At 48.9% G+C, this 18,260-nt stretch overlaps 2 protein-coding genes across 3 annotated transcripts; both read left to right on the forward strand.

Moving 5' to 3' along the window:
* The first annotated feature begins 4,291 nt into the window (after positions 1-4,291).
* Positions 4,292-14,074, forward strand: LOC136489070 (receptor-like protein 43). Its single transcript, XM_066485807.1, has 5 exons — positions 4,292-4,378; positions 6,154-6,240; positions 9,576-9,978; positions 10,955-12,117; positions 12,556-14,074. The coding sequence occupies exons 1-5, from the start codon at positions 4,292-4,294 to the stop codon at positions 13,825-13,827; spliced, it is 3,012 nt and encodes a 1,003-aa protein (XP_066341904.1). The 3' UTR covers positions 13,828-14,074.
* Positions 14,075-15,269: 1,195 nt separating this feature from the next.
* Positions 15,270-17,563, forward strand: LOC136485144 (extensin-like). Of its 2 annotated transcripts, none has more exons than XM_066482084.1 (2): positions 15,270-17,200; positions 17,338-17,563. In XM_066482084.1, exon 1 carries the CDS (start codon positions 15,369-15,371, stop codon positions 16,575-16,577), a length of 1,209 nt encoding a protein of 402 aa, XP_066338181.1. In that variant the 5' UTR covers positions 15,270-15,368; the 3' UTR covers positions 16,578-17,200; positions 17,338-17,563. The 2 variants fall into 2 exon arrangements, with proteins under 2 accessions (XP_066338181.1, XP_066338182.1); XM_066482085.1 differs by lacking the exon at positions 17,338-17,563 and having other exon boundaries at positions 15,270-16,700; positions 16,868-17,204.
* Positions 17,564-18,260: the final 697 nt, after the last annotated feature.

The raw sequence follows: 18,260 nt of genomic DNA on the forward strand, positions 1-18,260 counted from the left end.
GGAGCGGGAATGCTCCGCCTCGGCGTCCCCTAGGTGCGGGAACGCGGTGGCGTTCATGGCAAGTATGGCTAGCGCGGCGAGCGGCAAACGACGTGGCTCACCGTAGGGTTCGTGGCGGTTGGATGGTGGTGCAGTGGCGAGGTGAGGCCGTGATGAGGCGATGCAGTGCCGTGCCGAGCAGCTACGTCGCTGTAGCTGATCGGGGCGGCGCTCCTGGCTCCGGTGAGGTCCGGTTCCGCTCCTCCTTCTCCATTCCTCCCCTTCCTTCCTTCTTGTTTCCTCCACCCTTCTACCATTCTTGGTGTGGTGTTCTGGAGTGCCACCAGCGGCGGCAGGGTTGATGGGAACCCTAGGGCACCGAGGTGTAGTTTTATAGGCGGCTGGTGAACACTGTGTGCGACAGACGGTGATCAAGGCGTCGGGGCGATCAGGCGGATGCAGGATGCTTGAGCGGTCGCTGTCGATCCTCGGGTGGGCTCCAGAGGTCAGCGGCAGGCGTCAATTTGCCTTCACGTCCAAGGCAGGGCGAGGAGCAGGGGTGCGGCATGTGCTCTGTCGTGGCCGTTGGCGCGCGTGGCTGGGTCATGCAATTCGTGTGACTCGTGGGTCCCACGAGTGCTGTGCTGGCGTGCGCGAGGTCGTCGGATGGCCAGGGGGTGGAATCGGTCGACGGGGGAGTGCGCGTTGCGCGCGCGCTATGCCGTCCAGCGGCCGAAACAGGGGCCCGAGGGGGGGACCGGTGGAAGGGGTGACAAGGCGGTCCCACTTGTCATCCGCTGCGGGGAAAGGAACAGCGCACATGATGTGTCCCTACGCGGGCCATGATCGTGGGCTGGTCTGGTGGCTTGTTGGGCCGGTTGGGTTGGGCTGGCTCAGTTTCCCTCTCTCCTATTTCCTTTTCTTTTTCTATTTCTTTTTGTATTATGTTACACTTCTTTCATGTATATAAATCAAAGTGGCATATTTCTCCTTTGGTATAATGTCCCATGGTGATAAACATTGGTCATAGTATATGTTGGGATATTAATCCCATGTTAGTACATTTATTTATAAACAAATATTTGTTAGCTTTTGTTAATCAACACATAAACCCAAATAAAATCCAAATCACCATGTTGAATATAATGCAACTTGATGTATGCTATGTGGTAAAAGAAATTCAAGGTGATGAGGTGAGATACTTGTGCAAGTCATGTAGGTTTAGTTAGATTACGACTAATGCAACACTTATGGTTAGCTCCTACAAATGTCACTCCTCATCACATGGGGTTTTTGAAGAAAAAAATTTTGTAGTTGGAATTTTTGGTGTGTGGATTTTTGGGTTGTTACAACCGCCGGATGGTGTCCGACCGACGGTGAGCCTTATCCAATTCCACACACCGACGAAGTCGTTGTATTCGAAGATTATTTCTTGCGTGGGTTAGGGCTTTCGGTACATCCTTTCTTGCGGGATCTGTTGGAGTATTGGGGAGTGAGCTTGTGCAATCTTCATCTGAACATCATTTTGCACATTTATGTTTTTATCCACTTCTGCGAGGTTTATCTTGGCATTCTTTCCCATTTCAATCTCTTCCGACACCTTTTCTAGCTGAAGAAGAAAGGAGGGGGCGGTTCCAGAGTGGTCGGTGGTGTGTATCTACAGCTTCATGATGGGATGGCGGGTGAATACATTACTATGCCGCTAAATACCTCACTGAAGGGGTGGAATAGCATGTGGTTTTATATGAAGCAATGCCATCCTGCCATCCGATGCGGTGTCGACCAAATTCTGGAGAACCAGAAGAGCTGGTTGGAGAAGCCGACCAGTGCCGATATGGATCAGGTGAAGGAGCTCCTCGAGCTGATAAGGGGCATGAAGATGAGCGGGGTGGTGGTGGCAGTGAACTTCATAATGCGCCGCATCTAGCCCTGCAAGGAGAGGGCCCACGCGGGCTTTGACTTCAAAGGAGATACCGACGGCACCCGGGAGAGGATGGAGAAACTGGTGAAGGAGGCTATGCTGCACCTAGCCGCTGAGCTATTCACCCCAAACATGTCATACACCGTGTCGGGTCAGCCGAAACCCTTCAACTGCACGAACCCACCTCCTTAGGTAAAAATTTCAACTGTTGTTTTGGTGCTTTTTATCCCGTGCCGACGCCGAGCAGTGGACTAATTCACTTGTGAAAAGATCCACTTGCAGGAACGGGCAGCATACTTCTTGGGTGTGCCGAGGAATGATTGGCCAAAGGCAGTGGACGCGAGGTCGGCCACTCAGCCGGAGGAAGGTGTCGTCAGCGCCTCATCCGAATTCAAAGGCGAAGGTGCTGGTCAGAAGGAGAGTCCCCCGGTATCATAAAAAGTTTGGGGGAAGAGGGCGGCTAAAGATGAGTCGGCCTGAAAGAAGAGGAGAACGGCGGATGTAGCTCCTCGTAAGCCGGGCGACATCTCACTTGGTGGCGATCGGACCACTCGAACGCAGAGTGCGGTGATGTCCGAGTGGTCGGACGACGACGGGGCTCCAGTAGCCCCCCTCTGAGCACTGAAGCGTCACCGTGCAACACGCGCGTGGAGGCACAGTCAAAGGGAGGGGAAGGAGTCCCCAAGCAGCAGGCGGTGGACACGCGGACAGCGGAGGCCACAAGACCTCCAGCCCAGAACACGTGGGTTGACCCTAGAGTAGTGCCTGGGTGCTCGTGGAGGCAGCGCCGGTTTAGAACCATCTACCAGGAAGCTAATGTGTAAGTATCTCTGCCATGAGATCGGTAGCTGTCCGATTTTTATAGTTGCGATGACCGACGAGCTAATCTAATGCAGAACGGGGCGCGCGGAGGATCTAAATCCTTTAGTCCAGACGGGCGAGCAGCCGAGGGCTGTTCTCGGCATGGAGACAATGCCAGCAGACTCTATCCTGGAGTCCCCGGGCGCTCATCGGTTTGCAGAGGATTCAACCACCGCTGCTGATGGAGTCGGAGGTGGAGAGCGGTTGGCGACCACGATGCGCGAGTCGACGGAGACACTAGGAGCAACATCGAGAGCCGCTGAGTCTTCGGAGGCGGAGGTCGGAGCTGTCGATGACATGCCGGAATCAGCGGCTCCAAGGCCGGCAGTGTCGAAGGAGCAAGCGACATGCCCTAAGATGCCGCAGGGCTTGGTCGATCACTCTGTGCGGCCACCGAGCCCCCGAGGAGCACCGCTAGCTATAAAGGAAGAGGACGAGGTCGAGGAGATTGAGCATGATGGATCACGATCTCAAACCGTCCGCACCTTCTGCAAGCAAGGGGACAAAGTCATGGTCGTGGAAGAGGAGGAACCCACCAGGGAGATGAAGAGGCTACAGTCCACTTTTCCACAGCTATGAAGCAAATTGAGGTTAGTATTGCGTTGGCGGTGTCCATATTTGGTGTTGGAGAATATGGTCCTTTATAATCTTGGTGCTTTGCAGGGCATAGCGTGAACTGTCGTACATTGGTAGCAGCTGATCAAGAGGATGGAGCCCCTCATCGAGGAGAATGAGAGGCTGAAGGAGGCGGTGAAACTGATGGAGAATAACGTCTGGAAGGCCCAGCATGAAAGGGATCTTGCTGAATCAAATGCTAAGGACCTAGAGTACCAGAAGGGCATCTTATCCGAGCAGTTCAAAACCATCTCCGAGTAGCTGGATTGCACCTTCGAGCAGTTGAAGACCATCTCCGAGCAGCTAGGGCGCACCTCCGAGCAGCTGAAAAGCGTCTCCGAGCAGAAGAAAGGTACTGCTGATCGGTGAATTTGTTCTGCATTATCGAACAGCCTTGACGTTGCTGTCGACCGTTATATTTTTGGAGCAAGATGCGGAGCTCGGCTAGTTGCATCAAGTCATTGGTCAACTCCAAGAGGAGAAGGAGAAGGCATCTGGGTGAGCGAAGAAACTAGCCGAGGATCTTGAAGGTGAGTCATTCAAGGTCGGAGTTGTTGCTGATATGATTGCTTCGTTTGATGAATCCCTTTGGTGTCTGCAGAATACCGTCGAAGGACCAAGGCGTAGTTCGACATGCTGGAGCTAGAGGCGCAAACCCAGTGGGGAAAACTCAACGCCGTGGTGGCCAGAGTCAAGCCGGTGCTCGATAGTATCGACATGGAGGTAGCTCCTTAGCTTGACGATAGGTAGCCACGTTCGGATGCCATCATCAATAGGTGCAAGGCGGCGTGGGAGAACTTCAAGAGCTTCAACTGAGACACCACTATCTCCATCGTGACACATGCCCTGGCAGTGGTCCGATCCCACTACCCTGCCATCAATCTTCGAGAGATAGGGGTCGGATTCACCAGAGGGATGGGTGTGACAAAGCAGGGGGAGCTGAAAGATGAGGTGGAGGACGCGGTGAAGAGGCTGGCCAGCGATGTCGATCTGTTCGACAAGGTAGATGGTGAGGGCCAAGCCCAGTAACCTGAGTGGAGAGGAACATGTATGGGACATCTGTAGAGGAGAGTTAGATGCGCGAGGGCATAAGTAAACATTTATGTATTTGTATAAATGTTGTATGTAGATGACACGTGCATGTTCAGGCGGCTTGCTAACACATGCGGTGAAAAAGAAATGTGTTGTTAACCCTAACGCGTTTATACGTGGTATAAGTAGCATCCAAGCAGTTAGTTCGTTACTGGGCTCTTGGCCTTGGCTAGCCCGTATTCCATAACGTCGGGCGCTGGAGCCCGTGCACATGTAGGAGGAATAGACGTGACCGAGGAACCACAGCCGACCACCCATAACACAGAGCGCTGGAGCCCATAGCACGTGTAGGGAGAGATCGGAGATAGGGTTTTCTCCAAAGAACACAGAGCGGAACGTGTGCTACTCGATGGTTGGTGGAATATCTTAAAGATATTTTAGTATGGAGAAACAGGGCAGAGCATTTATTGAGATCATGTATAATTGCTGGAGTTTATTGAGGTGTAACTTGGAGCTGGTGATCGCAAATGGAGATTAAACCAGAGTGGAGAAATAATGGAGACAAAGCATGGCGACGAAAACTTTATTCATCATGGGGTGAAGAGTACATATCTAGAGTGTTTCAAGGATAAAAACGTATAAGGTGCTCGATGTGCCATGAATTGGGGATATCGATTCCTTCCATGTCACATAGCCGGTAAAACCTTGGTCAAGTAACCACTTTGACCACGTAAGGCCCTTCCTAGGGGAGGAGAGCTTGTGCATCCCTTCGGTTTTCTGCTTTCTATGGAGAACGAGGTCACTGACCTTAAATGAACGACCTTTGATATTGCGATTGTAGTATCCTCGTAGGCCTTCTAGGTACTTGGCTGTGCAGATGCAAGTGATCAGGCGTTTTTCTTCAGCCCTGTCGATGTCCTCTGTTTGAACAGCTACGGCTTGCTCTTCATTATAATGTTCCACCCTAGGTGCTCGGAAGGCAATGTCCGCTGGAAGTATGGCTTCTGAGCCATAGACCAAAAAATATGGAGACACACTGGTGTTGCGACTAGCTTGAGTGCATAGTCCCCAGACCATAGCTGGGAGCTCTTTGAGCCATCTGCCCGGATGCTTTTCCTCTTTCTGGTATAGTCTCTTTTTGAGGGCATCGAGGATCATGCCGTTCGCCCGTTCGATCTGGTCGTTGGCTCTAGGATGGGCAACAGAGACGTATTTGACAGAGATGCATCGGCCTTCGCAGAAGTCCCAAAAATGGTGACCAGTGAATGTAGTTCCGAGGTCGGTGATAATGCTGTTCGGGAGACCGAATCTATGGATGATATCTTCGAAGTGCTCGACTGCCTTCTTTGCAGTGGCCGAAACAAGCGGCTTGTATTCGATCCACTTGGAGACTTGTTAATGGCGACGTATGCGTACCAAAAACCGCCTGGCATAGGTTTGAAAGGCCCAATCATGTCCAGTCCCCAGCATGCAAAAGGCCAAGAAGCTAGGATGGTCTGCAATTGCTGCGCCGGCACGTGTATTTGCTTGGCAAAAAATTGACATCCTTCACAACATCGGACAAGGTCTTCTGCGTCGGCGATGGCCGTCGGCCAGTAAAAACCAGCTTGGAAAGCTTTGCCGACCAGATTTCTAGAGGCCACGTGATTGCCACAGGAGCCAGAGTGAATTTCAAGTAGTTTCACTCCCTCTTCTTGGGTGATGCATTTCTGTAGTATCCCTTCCTTGGCACTTTTTCTCATCAGGTTCCCACCTACCAGCACATAATGCTTGCTGCGAAAGATAAGGCATTCAGTTTCGGTCTTATCGGCAGGTACATCGATGCTGGTGAGGTACTTGATGAACTGTTCTCTCCAATCTATGGCCGGCGAACGTACTGCAAGTACCAGCAGCTCGGCGGGGGGATTTCTTGAACTTCCTTATCTTCCTTGATAGAAGGCGTAAAGAGGTCTTGAACGAAGACCCTAGGCCGAATCGCGGCGCGAGAAGAGCCTATCTTAGATAGGTGGTCGGTGAGCTGATTTTGGTCTCGTACCACGTGGTGGTACTCGATACCGTAGAACTTTCCTTTGAGTTTCTGGATCTTGGCGCAGTATGCGTCCATCTTCTCACTGGAATAGGACCAATCTTTGTTGACTTGGTTGATGACCAGCGCAGAGTCTCCATATACCATGAGGCATTTGACACCGAGCTCGATGGCTATACGAAGTCCATGGAGACATGCTTCATATTCCGCGGTGTTGTTGGAAGCTAGAAAATGAATTCGGAGGACGTATTGGAGCTTGTCCTTGGTCGGAGTAATGAATAAAATGCTAGCACCAGCACCGTTGATGTTGAGGGCGCTGTCGAAATACATCACCCAGTGCTTGGGGCAAGCAGCGGGGATGGGCTCTTGGATCTCGGTCCACTCAGCGAGTGCCTACGACTTAATGGTAGGCCTGCTTCTGAATTCTATTGAGTAAGTGCCGAGCTCGACAACCCACTTGATGATGCGGCCATTGGCCTCTTTGTTCGGAGGATATCCCCTATAGGGAACTCGGTGACCACGGTGATCTTGTAATACTCGAAGTACTAGCGGAGCTTGCGCGACATGACCAGAATGGCGTATAATAGCTTCTGAACCTAAGGGTAACGAGTTTTGGACTCGTTAAGAACCTCGCTGATGAAGTAGACCAGACGTTGTACCTTATAGGCGTGTCCAAATTCCTCGCACTCAACGACGATAGTTGTGCTAACGACGCAAGAAGTGGCGGCGATGTAGATCAATAGGGTTTTGTCTGGTTGAGGCGCCTCATGATCGAAGGCTTCGTTAGAAACAATTTGAGTTGCTCAAAAGCCGTATTAGCCTCCTCCAACCAAGAGAAGCACTCGGAGGCCTTGAGTAGTTTGAAGAATGGTAGTCCCTTTTCACCGAGGCGCGACATAAAGCGGCTGAGAGCAGCCATGCACCCTGTGAGCTTATGTATATCATTTATGTAGGTTGGCCATTTCATATTGGTAATGGCGGAGACCTTGTCGGGGTTGGGTTCAATATCGCGGGCGCTGATGATGTAGCTCAGGAGTATGCCTGATGGAACTGCAAAGATGCACTTTGAAGGGTTCAACTTCCATCTATATCTTTTCAAGTTGGCGAACGTTTCTTCGAGGTCGGCGATGAGATTGTTGGCGGTTTTGGATTTAACGACCACGTCGTCAATGTAAGCTTTGACGTTGCGGCCTATCTGTTGGTCAAGGCATATCTGGATGGCCCTTTGGTAGGTCGCCCCAGCGTTCTTGAGTCCGAAAGACATGGTGGTATAGAAATACGCATCAAAATGCATGATGAACGATGTTTTGATCTGGTCATCCTCTTTGTGGGATATCTAGTGATAGCCGGAGTAACAGTCGAGGAAGGAGAGGAGTTCACAGTCGGCGGTGGAGTCTACAACCTCGTCTATCCGAGGCAGACCGAAGGGGTCTTTAGGGCAGTGTTTGTTGAGATCGGTGTAATCAACACACATTCTCCATTCTTTATTCTTTTTTTGAACAAGAATTGGATTTGCTAACCACTCAGGATGATACACTTCTTTAATAAATCCAGTAGCCAGGAGCCGTTTTATTTCTACCCTAATAGCCTCCTTGTCTGGCGTGAATCGTCAGAGTTTCTGCTTGATCGGTTTGGCGGTCGGCGAGACATTCAAGGAGTGCTTGATCTTCTCCCGTGGTACCCCCGGCATGTCTGCAGGTTTCCAAGCAAACATGTCGATGTTGGCACGTAGGAAGGAGACGAACGCGCTTTACTATTTGGGGTCGAGATGAGCCCCAATCTTGGCGATCTTGGTGGGGTCGTCGAGGCCGAGGCCGACCTCCTTTGTTTCCTTGGACTTGGTGGAGGCGCGAGGAGGCTCCAGCGCTGGGATCTCCAGGTCATCGGCGAGCACCGTCTTGGAGTCGGTGACCACGCTAGCCATCTAGATGGAGAGGTCGGTGGCTTCGGCGAGGGCGAGACTCTCTGTTTCGCAGGCGTAAGCGATGGAGAGGTTGGCTCATAGGGCCAGAACTCCTATAGCTGGTGCGGTAGTACGGTATGGCCATGAACTTGGCCAGATAGGCGTAGTGCGGTATGGCCATAAACTTGGCCAGAGCTGGCCGACCAAGTGTGGCATGGTAGGCGGTGTTGAAGTCGGCGACGTAGAAGTTGATGTGCTCGACATGGAAGTTGCTAGCCATGCCGAATTGTACCAGAAGGGTGATCTCTCCAAGCAGTTTGGATGCCCTACCAAGTACCACACCCCAGAAGGAGGAGTCGAAAGGAGTGAGGTCTTCTACTCCAAGGCCCAGTTCCTTTAGGGCTCCGACGAAGAGGAGGTTCAGAGCACTTCCGCCGTCGATGAGTACTTTCCTCAAGAGTACTTTCTTGACGGTTGCATCAAGAATGAGGGGGAAACACCCTGTGTAAGGGATGTCCGCCCACTGGTCGGCCCTGCTGAAGGTGATGGCGGCGATAGCTGCGGTTGGCGATGGCATCTTCTGTGTTGACAGCGAGCACCCGACGAGCGGTGAGCTTTCGATCTCTTCTGCTCTCAGCGGTGGCGAGGCCCCTGAAGATAGTGGCAACCACTTTGTCGTGATCCTGGAAGGCGTTGTTGTTGTCCCCAGGTGGTCGGCGACCTCTGGCTCCATCGTTGTTGTTGTCGTCCTTCTTTTTGGCTTGGAACTCCTTAGCCAAGCCAAGGCAGTCCTACATCTTGTGCTTGCTGTTCTTGTGGAGGGCGCATGGGCCTTCAAGGATTTTCTTGTACTGCTCGTCGTAGTTACGTTTGGTGTGAGGCTCGTCAATGGTGGCGATGATGTGGTCTGGTCGACGGCGGCGACACTGACCTGCTTTGGACCCTTCCGGACGATCACTTGCTGTGAAAAATCACTGTCAACTGTTGAAGTGTTGTCATTCTCAATTTGATTGACTTGATGTCGATAGAATATCATCGGCAGTCCTCCGAGGGGTATCCCACGAAGGTAGATTGATTACATCTAAGTCTTCATTCTTCGACTTTGTTCATCAATCTTCCTTAGGACTTCGTCTTTTGGACTTAGTTTTTTGCTCCGTCTTCTTTCTGCCTTTGATTACTGAGCAAAGTCAAATGTTTACCTTCACTCAGTCTTGTTCTGATCTTCTCTTCTCTTTCAGCGAAGACGAAGTTTCCCAGCAAAGATGAACTCTTTTCGTCGAAGTCAAATTTTCATCTCCGCCTCGTTTCTTTCCCTGCGAGTAAACTTTGTTATGGAAGTCACAATTTCAACTCTGAAGTTCCAGGAGCTAAGTTTTCTTGGCGAAGTTAAAACCCCAGCACTCGGCAACAAGCTCGTCGGCACGGCTATCTTGCCCGTAGCTGACCTGGCGGCGGCAGGAGACGACGCGGGGCTGCGGAACGTCAGCTACCAGGTGAGCGCCCCCGACGGCAAGCCGAACGGCACGCTCAGCTTCGCATACGCCATCAGCGGCGGCCCCAGTGATTCTTCTCAGCTTGCAACACGTTCTCACCGTACCAGCATCGGTTATAAAGTGAAACAACAAGTAGTCGTGTACTCACGTACACACACGCAGGGAGAAAAAGAAAACAGAGCTCAATTCCCGTTAGGATGCATGTAGCCTTTCAACATTTTTCTACTAAGGGATTATTTGTATCTCTCATTTTAGAGGAATTGGAATTCACTTAATGAATTAGGCTATTTGGAATGGAATTTGATATTCCATCAGTTTTCAAAGCCTACAAATAAGTCTATCTCAAATTCATAGGACGTGGGATGAAAATGAATTCTATATATCACTATGCTATATTTCTACTCTTCAACTTATAGCATACTCTTCAACCCACTTCCCTACAATAGAAATGTAATATATAAGTATTTCTTTTGTATGGCTAACAATAATATACAAATATATTTCATATACAATTATATTAGTTTAATTAAACTATGTTTAAATTGTAATTATTAGAATGAATTTAATTTCAAAGATCGAAACGGCCCTAAGTAGGGAACATATATTGTTGGCAGATCTTTACCTTTTTTTGAACGCAAAACAGACCTGTAACTTTTTTTTTTGAACGCAAAGCAGACCTGTAACTTTTTTTTTAACGCAAAGCAGACCTGTAACTTTTTCTTGAACGCAAAGCAGAACTGTAACTTCTTTACTGGCACGGTCTTCATCGGTCTTCAAAGGCTCCCTTAAGTTTTTTTTTAAAAAAAGGCTCCCTGTTGAGTGTTGTCCACCCCAGTGCTGGCAGTATAGACGGATGCAAAAAGTATGGTCTTTCTGCGGCAGTGCGTGGGGACACGGCATTGACGGACCTGCGGCGACGACGACGACCGTGACTTGACCGCAGACTGAAGAGGATAGCTAGCTTATATAATCACCATCGATCAGATGGCCACACCAGCGCATCCACGTCTCATTCCGATTTCACCCCAACCGAAACACAGTAACAAACCAACAATCATCAACTGAACTGAAGGCCATGCATATGCATCCCTCTGCCGTCTTGCACTTGCTTCTCCTTCTCCCAGCCGCGGCCGCCTCGCAGTCGCAGGCACTGCAGCTGTCGCCAGCTGCTCCCGGTCGCCATGGCACTGGCGCCTGCATACCCCGCGAGAGGGACGTCCTGCTGGCCTTCAAGCGAGGCATCTCCGGCGACCCAGCGGGGCGCCTTGCCTCGTGGCACGAAGGTGACGAAGACTGCTGCCGGTGGAGCGGCGTCCGGTGCAGCAACTGGACCGGCCATGTCATCGGCCTCCGTCTTGGCAATGACATGTACACTGATGATCCACGGCTTCATCCCGAGGACACGGCTTTGTCGGGCCAGATAAGTCCCTCCTTGCTCTCCTTGCATCATCTCGAGAGCCTTGATCTCAGCTTGAACAACCTTTCGGGGCCGGCTGGCGGCGGTGTGCCGGAGTTCTTAGGCCTTCTGAAGAACCTGAGGTATCTCGACCTCTATGGCATGCCGCTGTCAGGGAGCGTGCCACCTCAGCTCGGCAACCTCTCCAAGCTGCACTACCTTGACCTCTCTGGCACTGATGAATTCACGTTTTTCCCAGACCTATACTCCACTGATATCTCATGGTTATCAAGCCTGCCTCTACGGTACCTTGACATGGGCTCTGTAAACCTCAGCGGGATAGTTGGTTGGGCTCATGTGGTGAACATGGTTCCTTCTTTGAAGGTCCTCCGTCTTGATGGTTGCTCGCTTACGAGCGCAAACCAATCTCTCCCACATCTAAATCTTACCGGCCTTGCGAAGCTCACGCTCTCTGACAACTACCTTGACCACCCAGTTGCATCCTGTTGGTTTTGGAATTTGACAAGCCTAGGATATCTCGACCTTGCTGCAACCTCCTTATATGGTCCAGTTCCTGATGCACTGGGGTGTATGATGTCCCTCCAAGCCCTTGAGTTTAGCCGTTGTACTTCTGGAAGCATAGACATCATGACAGCAAACATGACAAATCTGTGCGAACTGGAAAGAATAGACTTCTCGGGAAGTGATTTTGATGGCAGCATAACAGATTTATTTGAGAGGTTACCGCAATGTTCGTCAAACAAACTCAAGGAACTGAATTTGGGATTCAATAATTTCAGTGGAGTGCTACCGAATCATTTAGGGCGGTGGGCCAGATTAGTCACTCTTGATCTCTCTAATAACCAAATCACTGGACAGCTGCCGTCTGAGATCGGCATGCTCAGTAATTTAGTCACTCTTGATCTCTCTTACAACGGATTCACTGGACCTTTGCCCTCTGGGATTGGTATGTTAAGTCATTTGACTGGCATGGACCTAAGCTACAATAACCTCAGTGGTGTTATCACCCATGAGCACCTTGATGGCTTGTCAAGATTAACGATGATAGACTTGTCAAGAAATTCCATGAAGATTGAGGTGGATCCAGAGTGGTTGCCAACATTCAATCTTCATCAAGCATCTTTTCGATCCTGCCACTTGGGTCCTTCATTTCCCTCCTGGCTGCAGTCACAGACCAATATTCATGTGTTAGATATATCAAGTGCATCTATATTTGATTCGCTTCCAAATTGGTTTTCTACCACCTTCTCAAAGGCTCGGGAGCTGTATATTTCAAACAATGGAATCAACGGCACATTGCCAACAAACATTGAGAACATGACATCATTAGTTACACTCTCTTTGGATTCAAACCAACTAACTGGCCAAATACCTCGGTTGCCACCAAATCTGCATGCATTAGACATCTCCAGGAACTATTTGTCAGGGCCACTACCATCGAATTTTGGAGCCCCGAAGCTATCAGACCTAAGCCTGTTCTCCAACCATATTAGTGGTCATATTCCACATTCCATTTGTGAATTGAACTTGTATAACCAGCTGAACTTAGGTGATAATCATTTGGAAGGAGAATTCCCACAATGTTCTGAGCCAAGAATGACCCCAACACTAATACTAAGTAACAATATGCTATCCGGTAAGTTGGATACGATTTTAGAAACATACCCGGAACTGCAAATTCTTGATCTGGCATGGAATAAGTTCACCGGAAACATTCCAGAAACGATTACAAATCTTGGAGGTCTAATTTATCTAGATTTGGCAGGCAACAATTTATCAGGTGCCTTACCCCATCATTTGTCAAATTTCATGGGAATGAAAGCAACACGTCATACTTCTCTACAGCCAGCCAATAGTGTTTTCCTCTCACAACAAACCAGCACCAGCGTGTCTTATCCGGCCAAAATCCAACCAGCGAACAGGCCGATTAATTTGTCTGTGACCACAAAAGGACAAGAACGTTATTACTTCGATTATGTGCTTTATGAGATGGTGAACATTGACATGTCATCAAACCACTTGACCGGAGTAATTCCAGAAGAAATAACCTCACTAGATGGAGTTGTAAATTTGAATTTATCAAGGAATAATCTGACTGGAAAATTTTCAGAAAGGATTGGGGTCATGAAATCACTGGAATCTCTCGACCTCTCTGAAAACAAGCTTTGTGGAGAAATCCCACAAAGTCTGTCAAATCTATCATATTTAAGCTTCATGGACTTATCACACAACAATCTCACAGGAAGAATCCCATCAGGGGGGCAGCTCGACACCCTCTACACGCAGAATCCACTTATGTATGATGGAAACATTGGTCTTTGTGGATATCCTCTTCAGAAGAATTGCACAACAAACAACCGAGAACCAAAGCATGGTGAGCAAAAGGGAGATGGACATGATGATGAGGTACTTACATTTTCCTTTGGACTTGGCATAGGATATGTGGTTGGTCTCTGGATGGTGTTCTGTGTCATCTTATTCAACAAAACATGGAGGATTGCTTACTTCCGCCTTTTCGACAAAGTATTTGACAAAGTCTATGTGTCTGTCGTTGTTACATGGGCAAGATGGGCCAAATAGACAACTACACACTTACGGGCATTTGGTAAGATCAGGCAATTAAAGGCAACCACAGATTTAGCCTGCTGCAAATAAAGGTGGATGTATATGTAGCCGTCTATGTTTTGCTGTATATCGTTTCCTTCGAAGCCAGATGGCTTGAATGTTGTTCAATTCTTGTTATGTATGTGTACACTGTCGATCTGTACTCATCGTGAAGGCAGTCACGATTGCTACGTACTGCTCCAGAATGATGATAGAATTTTGAATTTTTTTTTCCAAATTGTTTAGTTAGGATTCATAAAAGCGTCGAGTGTGTACGTATGATATACGGTTCCAACTATTTCTCGCAAGAAGCATTGAACGTGTCATATGAAATTGTTGTACGCAATTTTTAAATATTTGCATCTACAAATACATAAAGTATAAAGTATAGGTGTGATAGTTACTGTATTCGACAATAGAGAAAAAATAAAAGTGTTAAACCTGCTTTAAAATGACAAGCATAGAATAGAGTCACCCATCGGTTAAAAGTGTATGAGAAATTTCAAAATTCAAATGAACTATGTAGGAAATTTTCATAGGAGAAATGTAGGATTTGGAAAAAGATCCCGTGTTGCAAAGGAGCGTGGAAATTGAAACTTCCTCGAGGAGAATTTCTTGCTTCGGCTTAGACATGCTTTGTGTGTGTGTTGACAAATACTCGTATTCTTGTACATGTGTGGCGGAGCTCTTGCAGTCACACGCATTGTACCAGCATCATTGTGTGCTAATGAGAAAAAGTTGAGCAAGAAGAAAAAAGGGACAAGTGTAAGTCATGACTCATCAGACACGGCTCGTGTGGTTCACGTTATCGTTAATTCGTTATGCGTCACTGGAAGATGGCATAGCCATGTTTTTGCTTCGATTTCTATATATTTCGTCCAAAAGTGTGTATGCAGAGCATATATGAGTTGAACATATTTGCTTCCAAAATGGAAATTAGTATGTTCAGTGTAAAAAGACTTTGAGGCAAGGATTTTTTTTTCCCACAGGAGGCCTAAAGCTACCTGCAATAAACATTGGTTTCAAAAACTTCAATAAACAAACAAATTCTGCACCAAACAACTCTGAACTCTCTGTTTTTTCCCAGCATAGTTGATCTAAATTATCATTTGACAGCTTCAATCTATAGCCATTAGCGATGGCAAACTTTCAATTTTTCCGCTCTCCCCCCTCTTCTTGAACAAGAACAAAGTGGATGCAACGTGCAAGAAAACAAATCTAAACATGAAATCAATTTATCTAGTATCTTCAAAAGGAAGATTTAAAGATGGAGACAAAGTCCATGCAGGCAAGTGCAGGAACAGGTGAGTCACACTGTTCTGTCCATCTGTCCATGATCAGACAGACAAAGACATCAGCAAATTAATTGCACCGAGATCCAATAAACCAAAGAGCACAAGGTCAAATCATTCCTCAAATCCATCTGCCTTGCACTCGTGCTCCAGATCCATCGTCCAAGCCGGCCACAGATTTCTCTCCCCACCGCTCTGAGCTCCAAAGCCACTAAGAAGCCGGCCATGTTGTCGGGCTCCGGCTCCGGCGGCTGGCGCATCACCATCAGGTCCATCTCCTGCCGCGGCGTGAGGGCGTTTGTCCCGTTCCAGAAGCCGCCGCTCTACGCCGCGGTGTCCCTCGGCGGCCGCCGGGAGAAGACGCAGCCGGACGCCGACGGCGGCGAGAGCCCGGACTGGGACGACGCGGTGTTCGCGTTCGACCTCGACGGGGATGGTGCGCAGGCGCAGCAGCAGCTGGTGGTGGTGGAGTTCGAGGTCAAGGCGCAGGTGCCGATCCTCGGCAACAAGCTCGTCGGCACGGCTAGCGTGCCCGTGACCGACCTGGCGGCGGCGGCCGGAGACGACGCGGGGCTGCGCCACGTCAGCTACCAGGTGAGCGCCCCCGACGGCAAGCCGAACGGCACGCTCAGCTTCGCATACGCCATCAGCGGCGGCCCTGGCGCCGGCGTGCGCCCGCAGCCGCAGCTCTACCCAGCGCCGGGCGGTGCGCGGCCGGATCAAAACCCGAGCTTTCGCTGCGCGCCTCCGCCAAGCGAAGCGTATCCACCACCCGCGGCGGCTGCAAACTTCCCGCCACAGAGCGCCGGGTACCCGCCGCCGGCTTCCGCTTCTCACTATCCGTCACTGCAAGGATTGTTGTCCCCACGCAGCTACCCGCCTCCGCCGCCGCCTTATTCACAGTTTCCAGCGCCAAGCAACAGCAGCTACCCGCAGCCGGCTGCTGCTACTACAGCATACCCACCGCCACCCGCGTCATGTGCAGCCTGTCCGGCGCCTCCGGCAGAGTTCACCAGGTACCCGCCGCCGCTGACGGCGGCTGCTACGGCATACCCACCACCACCGCCTGCGTCGTCGTGTGCAGCCTGCCCGGCGCCTCCGGCGGCACAATACAGCAGCTACCCGCCGCCACCGTCGACCAACTACCCACCGGCTCCGCCTAGCGGGTACCCGCCACGACCGGCGTCCAATTTGACCCCTCCGACCAGCACATACCCGCCGCCGCCGGAGTCAGGCTCGGCCTACCCAGTTTATCCAAGATCGGCGCCTTCGCCGCTGCCGTCAGGCACAGTGGACCGTGCACTACCGTACTACCCGGCGCCTCCCGGCGGCTCGTACTCGTACTACCCTCCGCCGGGGACACGGCACCCTGAGATCGACGGCGCGGCCTGGACGCCGTCTTACTACCCACCGCCGGGGAGTCGATACCCGTAGGAGGAGCTCGGCGAAATAATTCGCAGCGTTGTGGAACTGTGACAACTGGCAAGTGACGACGATGTTTCCAGTCCGCCGCTTCGCGCCATGAGCATACCATTGAAGCCAAGTCAGATTGCAGCGGTGGGTGCATGGCTCTGCAAGTTGCCACCAACAGTGTTTTTCAGTATTTTTCAACTTGGCTTGTTCGGGTCAATTAACCATTTAACCTCACAGTGTTTTTCAGTATTTCCAGGAGGATTTTTTTTAACAAAGTGAATACTGATACTTTTTTTTGCTTCACGTTGCAGCAACGCCTCGAACCGCAACCAATATGCTCCTCTGAAAATGGCATGCATAAAAGAAATATTTTGTTTTTGTTAAAAACTATGTCATTATAAGTACACCAAATTGCTCAAATAATAGCAGCAGCTCCCATAAAAATCTGTTTTTTATCCTTCCTCCCATAAGAGAGACTAATGCTCAGGCGACAGGTGCCAAAGAAATGGCGAAAGTCATTCGATAAAATCGTGGTTCATTTTAGACATCGAGTTGGTGTGCCTCCGGGGCGTGGGACGCCTGTCGAGCCATGGCGGCTAGGCTGTTGGGCCAGCAAGTGAGGGAAAGAGAGAGAAGAAAAAAAGGTGCGGACCAGGCTTGATTTGGAGGTTCGGGGCAGATTCTCCTCCCTAACCTTTTTTTAATTTATTTTCCTCTACTTTTGTATACATACACTTCTTGAACTACTATTTAACTGATGACTAAATTCTTAACGTTACAGGAGGCCGGATTTGTTGTAGTAAAGTGTACACTTATTGAACTACTCATTTTGTCCTTGAACTAGGAAGTGGTTGTTTCGGTCCATAAAGTTTTATTTTTTATTTTTGGCTCCATTTCGTCCATGCACTATCAATATGGTCATTTTAGATTGTTTTATCTAAAACTATCAGAATGGTCATTTCAGTCCTAAATCATTTCTTTTGACTTCATTATCGCTCCTCATCCTATATGGCACACCACGATGTCCTCCAAATTGTAACATATACTACCCACGTCGTAAAAACGATGCATTTCTTGTTATCTCCTTGGTCCAACTATCTATGGTTTATTCAAATTTATTTATAGAAAAAAAATTGCCAATATTTATGATACCAAATTAAATAGGAATTCTATCAAAATATATTCAATAGGAAGATTGTAGTGGTACTTATTTTTGGTATCATAAATGTTGATACATTTTTTATATAGACTTCGTCAAATTTAAAATGGTTTGACTCGATACTTTACTAAAACTGCCTTCTCTTCTAGATGGACTAATTAATATATTCAATATGAAGATTCTGGTGGTACTTATTTGGTATCGTAAATGCTTGTATTTTTTATATAAACTTAGTTAAACTTAGAATGATTTGACTCGGTACTATATTAAAATTGTCTTTCTTTCTGGATGGAGTAATTATTTGCTACTTTCTCATATCAAATTGTAAGTCGTTCTGTCTTTTTAAGATACATACGTCGTTTTTACTAGGTACTGTACCTAGACGTAATGTATATATTTAGATATGTAGCAAAAGCTTTATAAGAGTATTAGAAAAGCTAAAATAATTTAAAATTTGGAGTGAGGGAATAGTACTATGCTAATGCAGTGGTATTGGATGATGGGAAAGAAACTAAGGTATATGTACAGATCTAGTCTACGTCTAT

The sequence above is a fragment of the Miscanthus floridulus genome, chromosome 10, assembly GCF_019320115.1.
Source record: "Miscanthus floridulus cultivar M001 chromosome 10, ASM1932011v1, whole genome shotgun sequence".
Lineage (NCBI taxonomy): Eukaryota > Viridiplantae > Streptophyta > Magnoliopsida > Poales > Poaceae > Miscanthus > Miscanthus floridulus.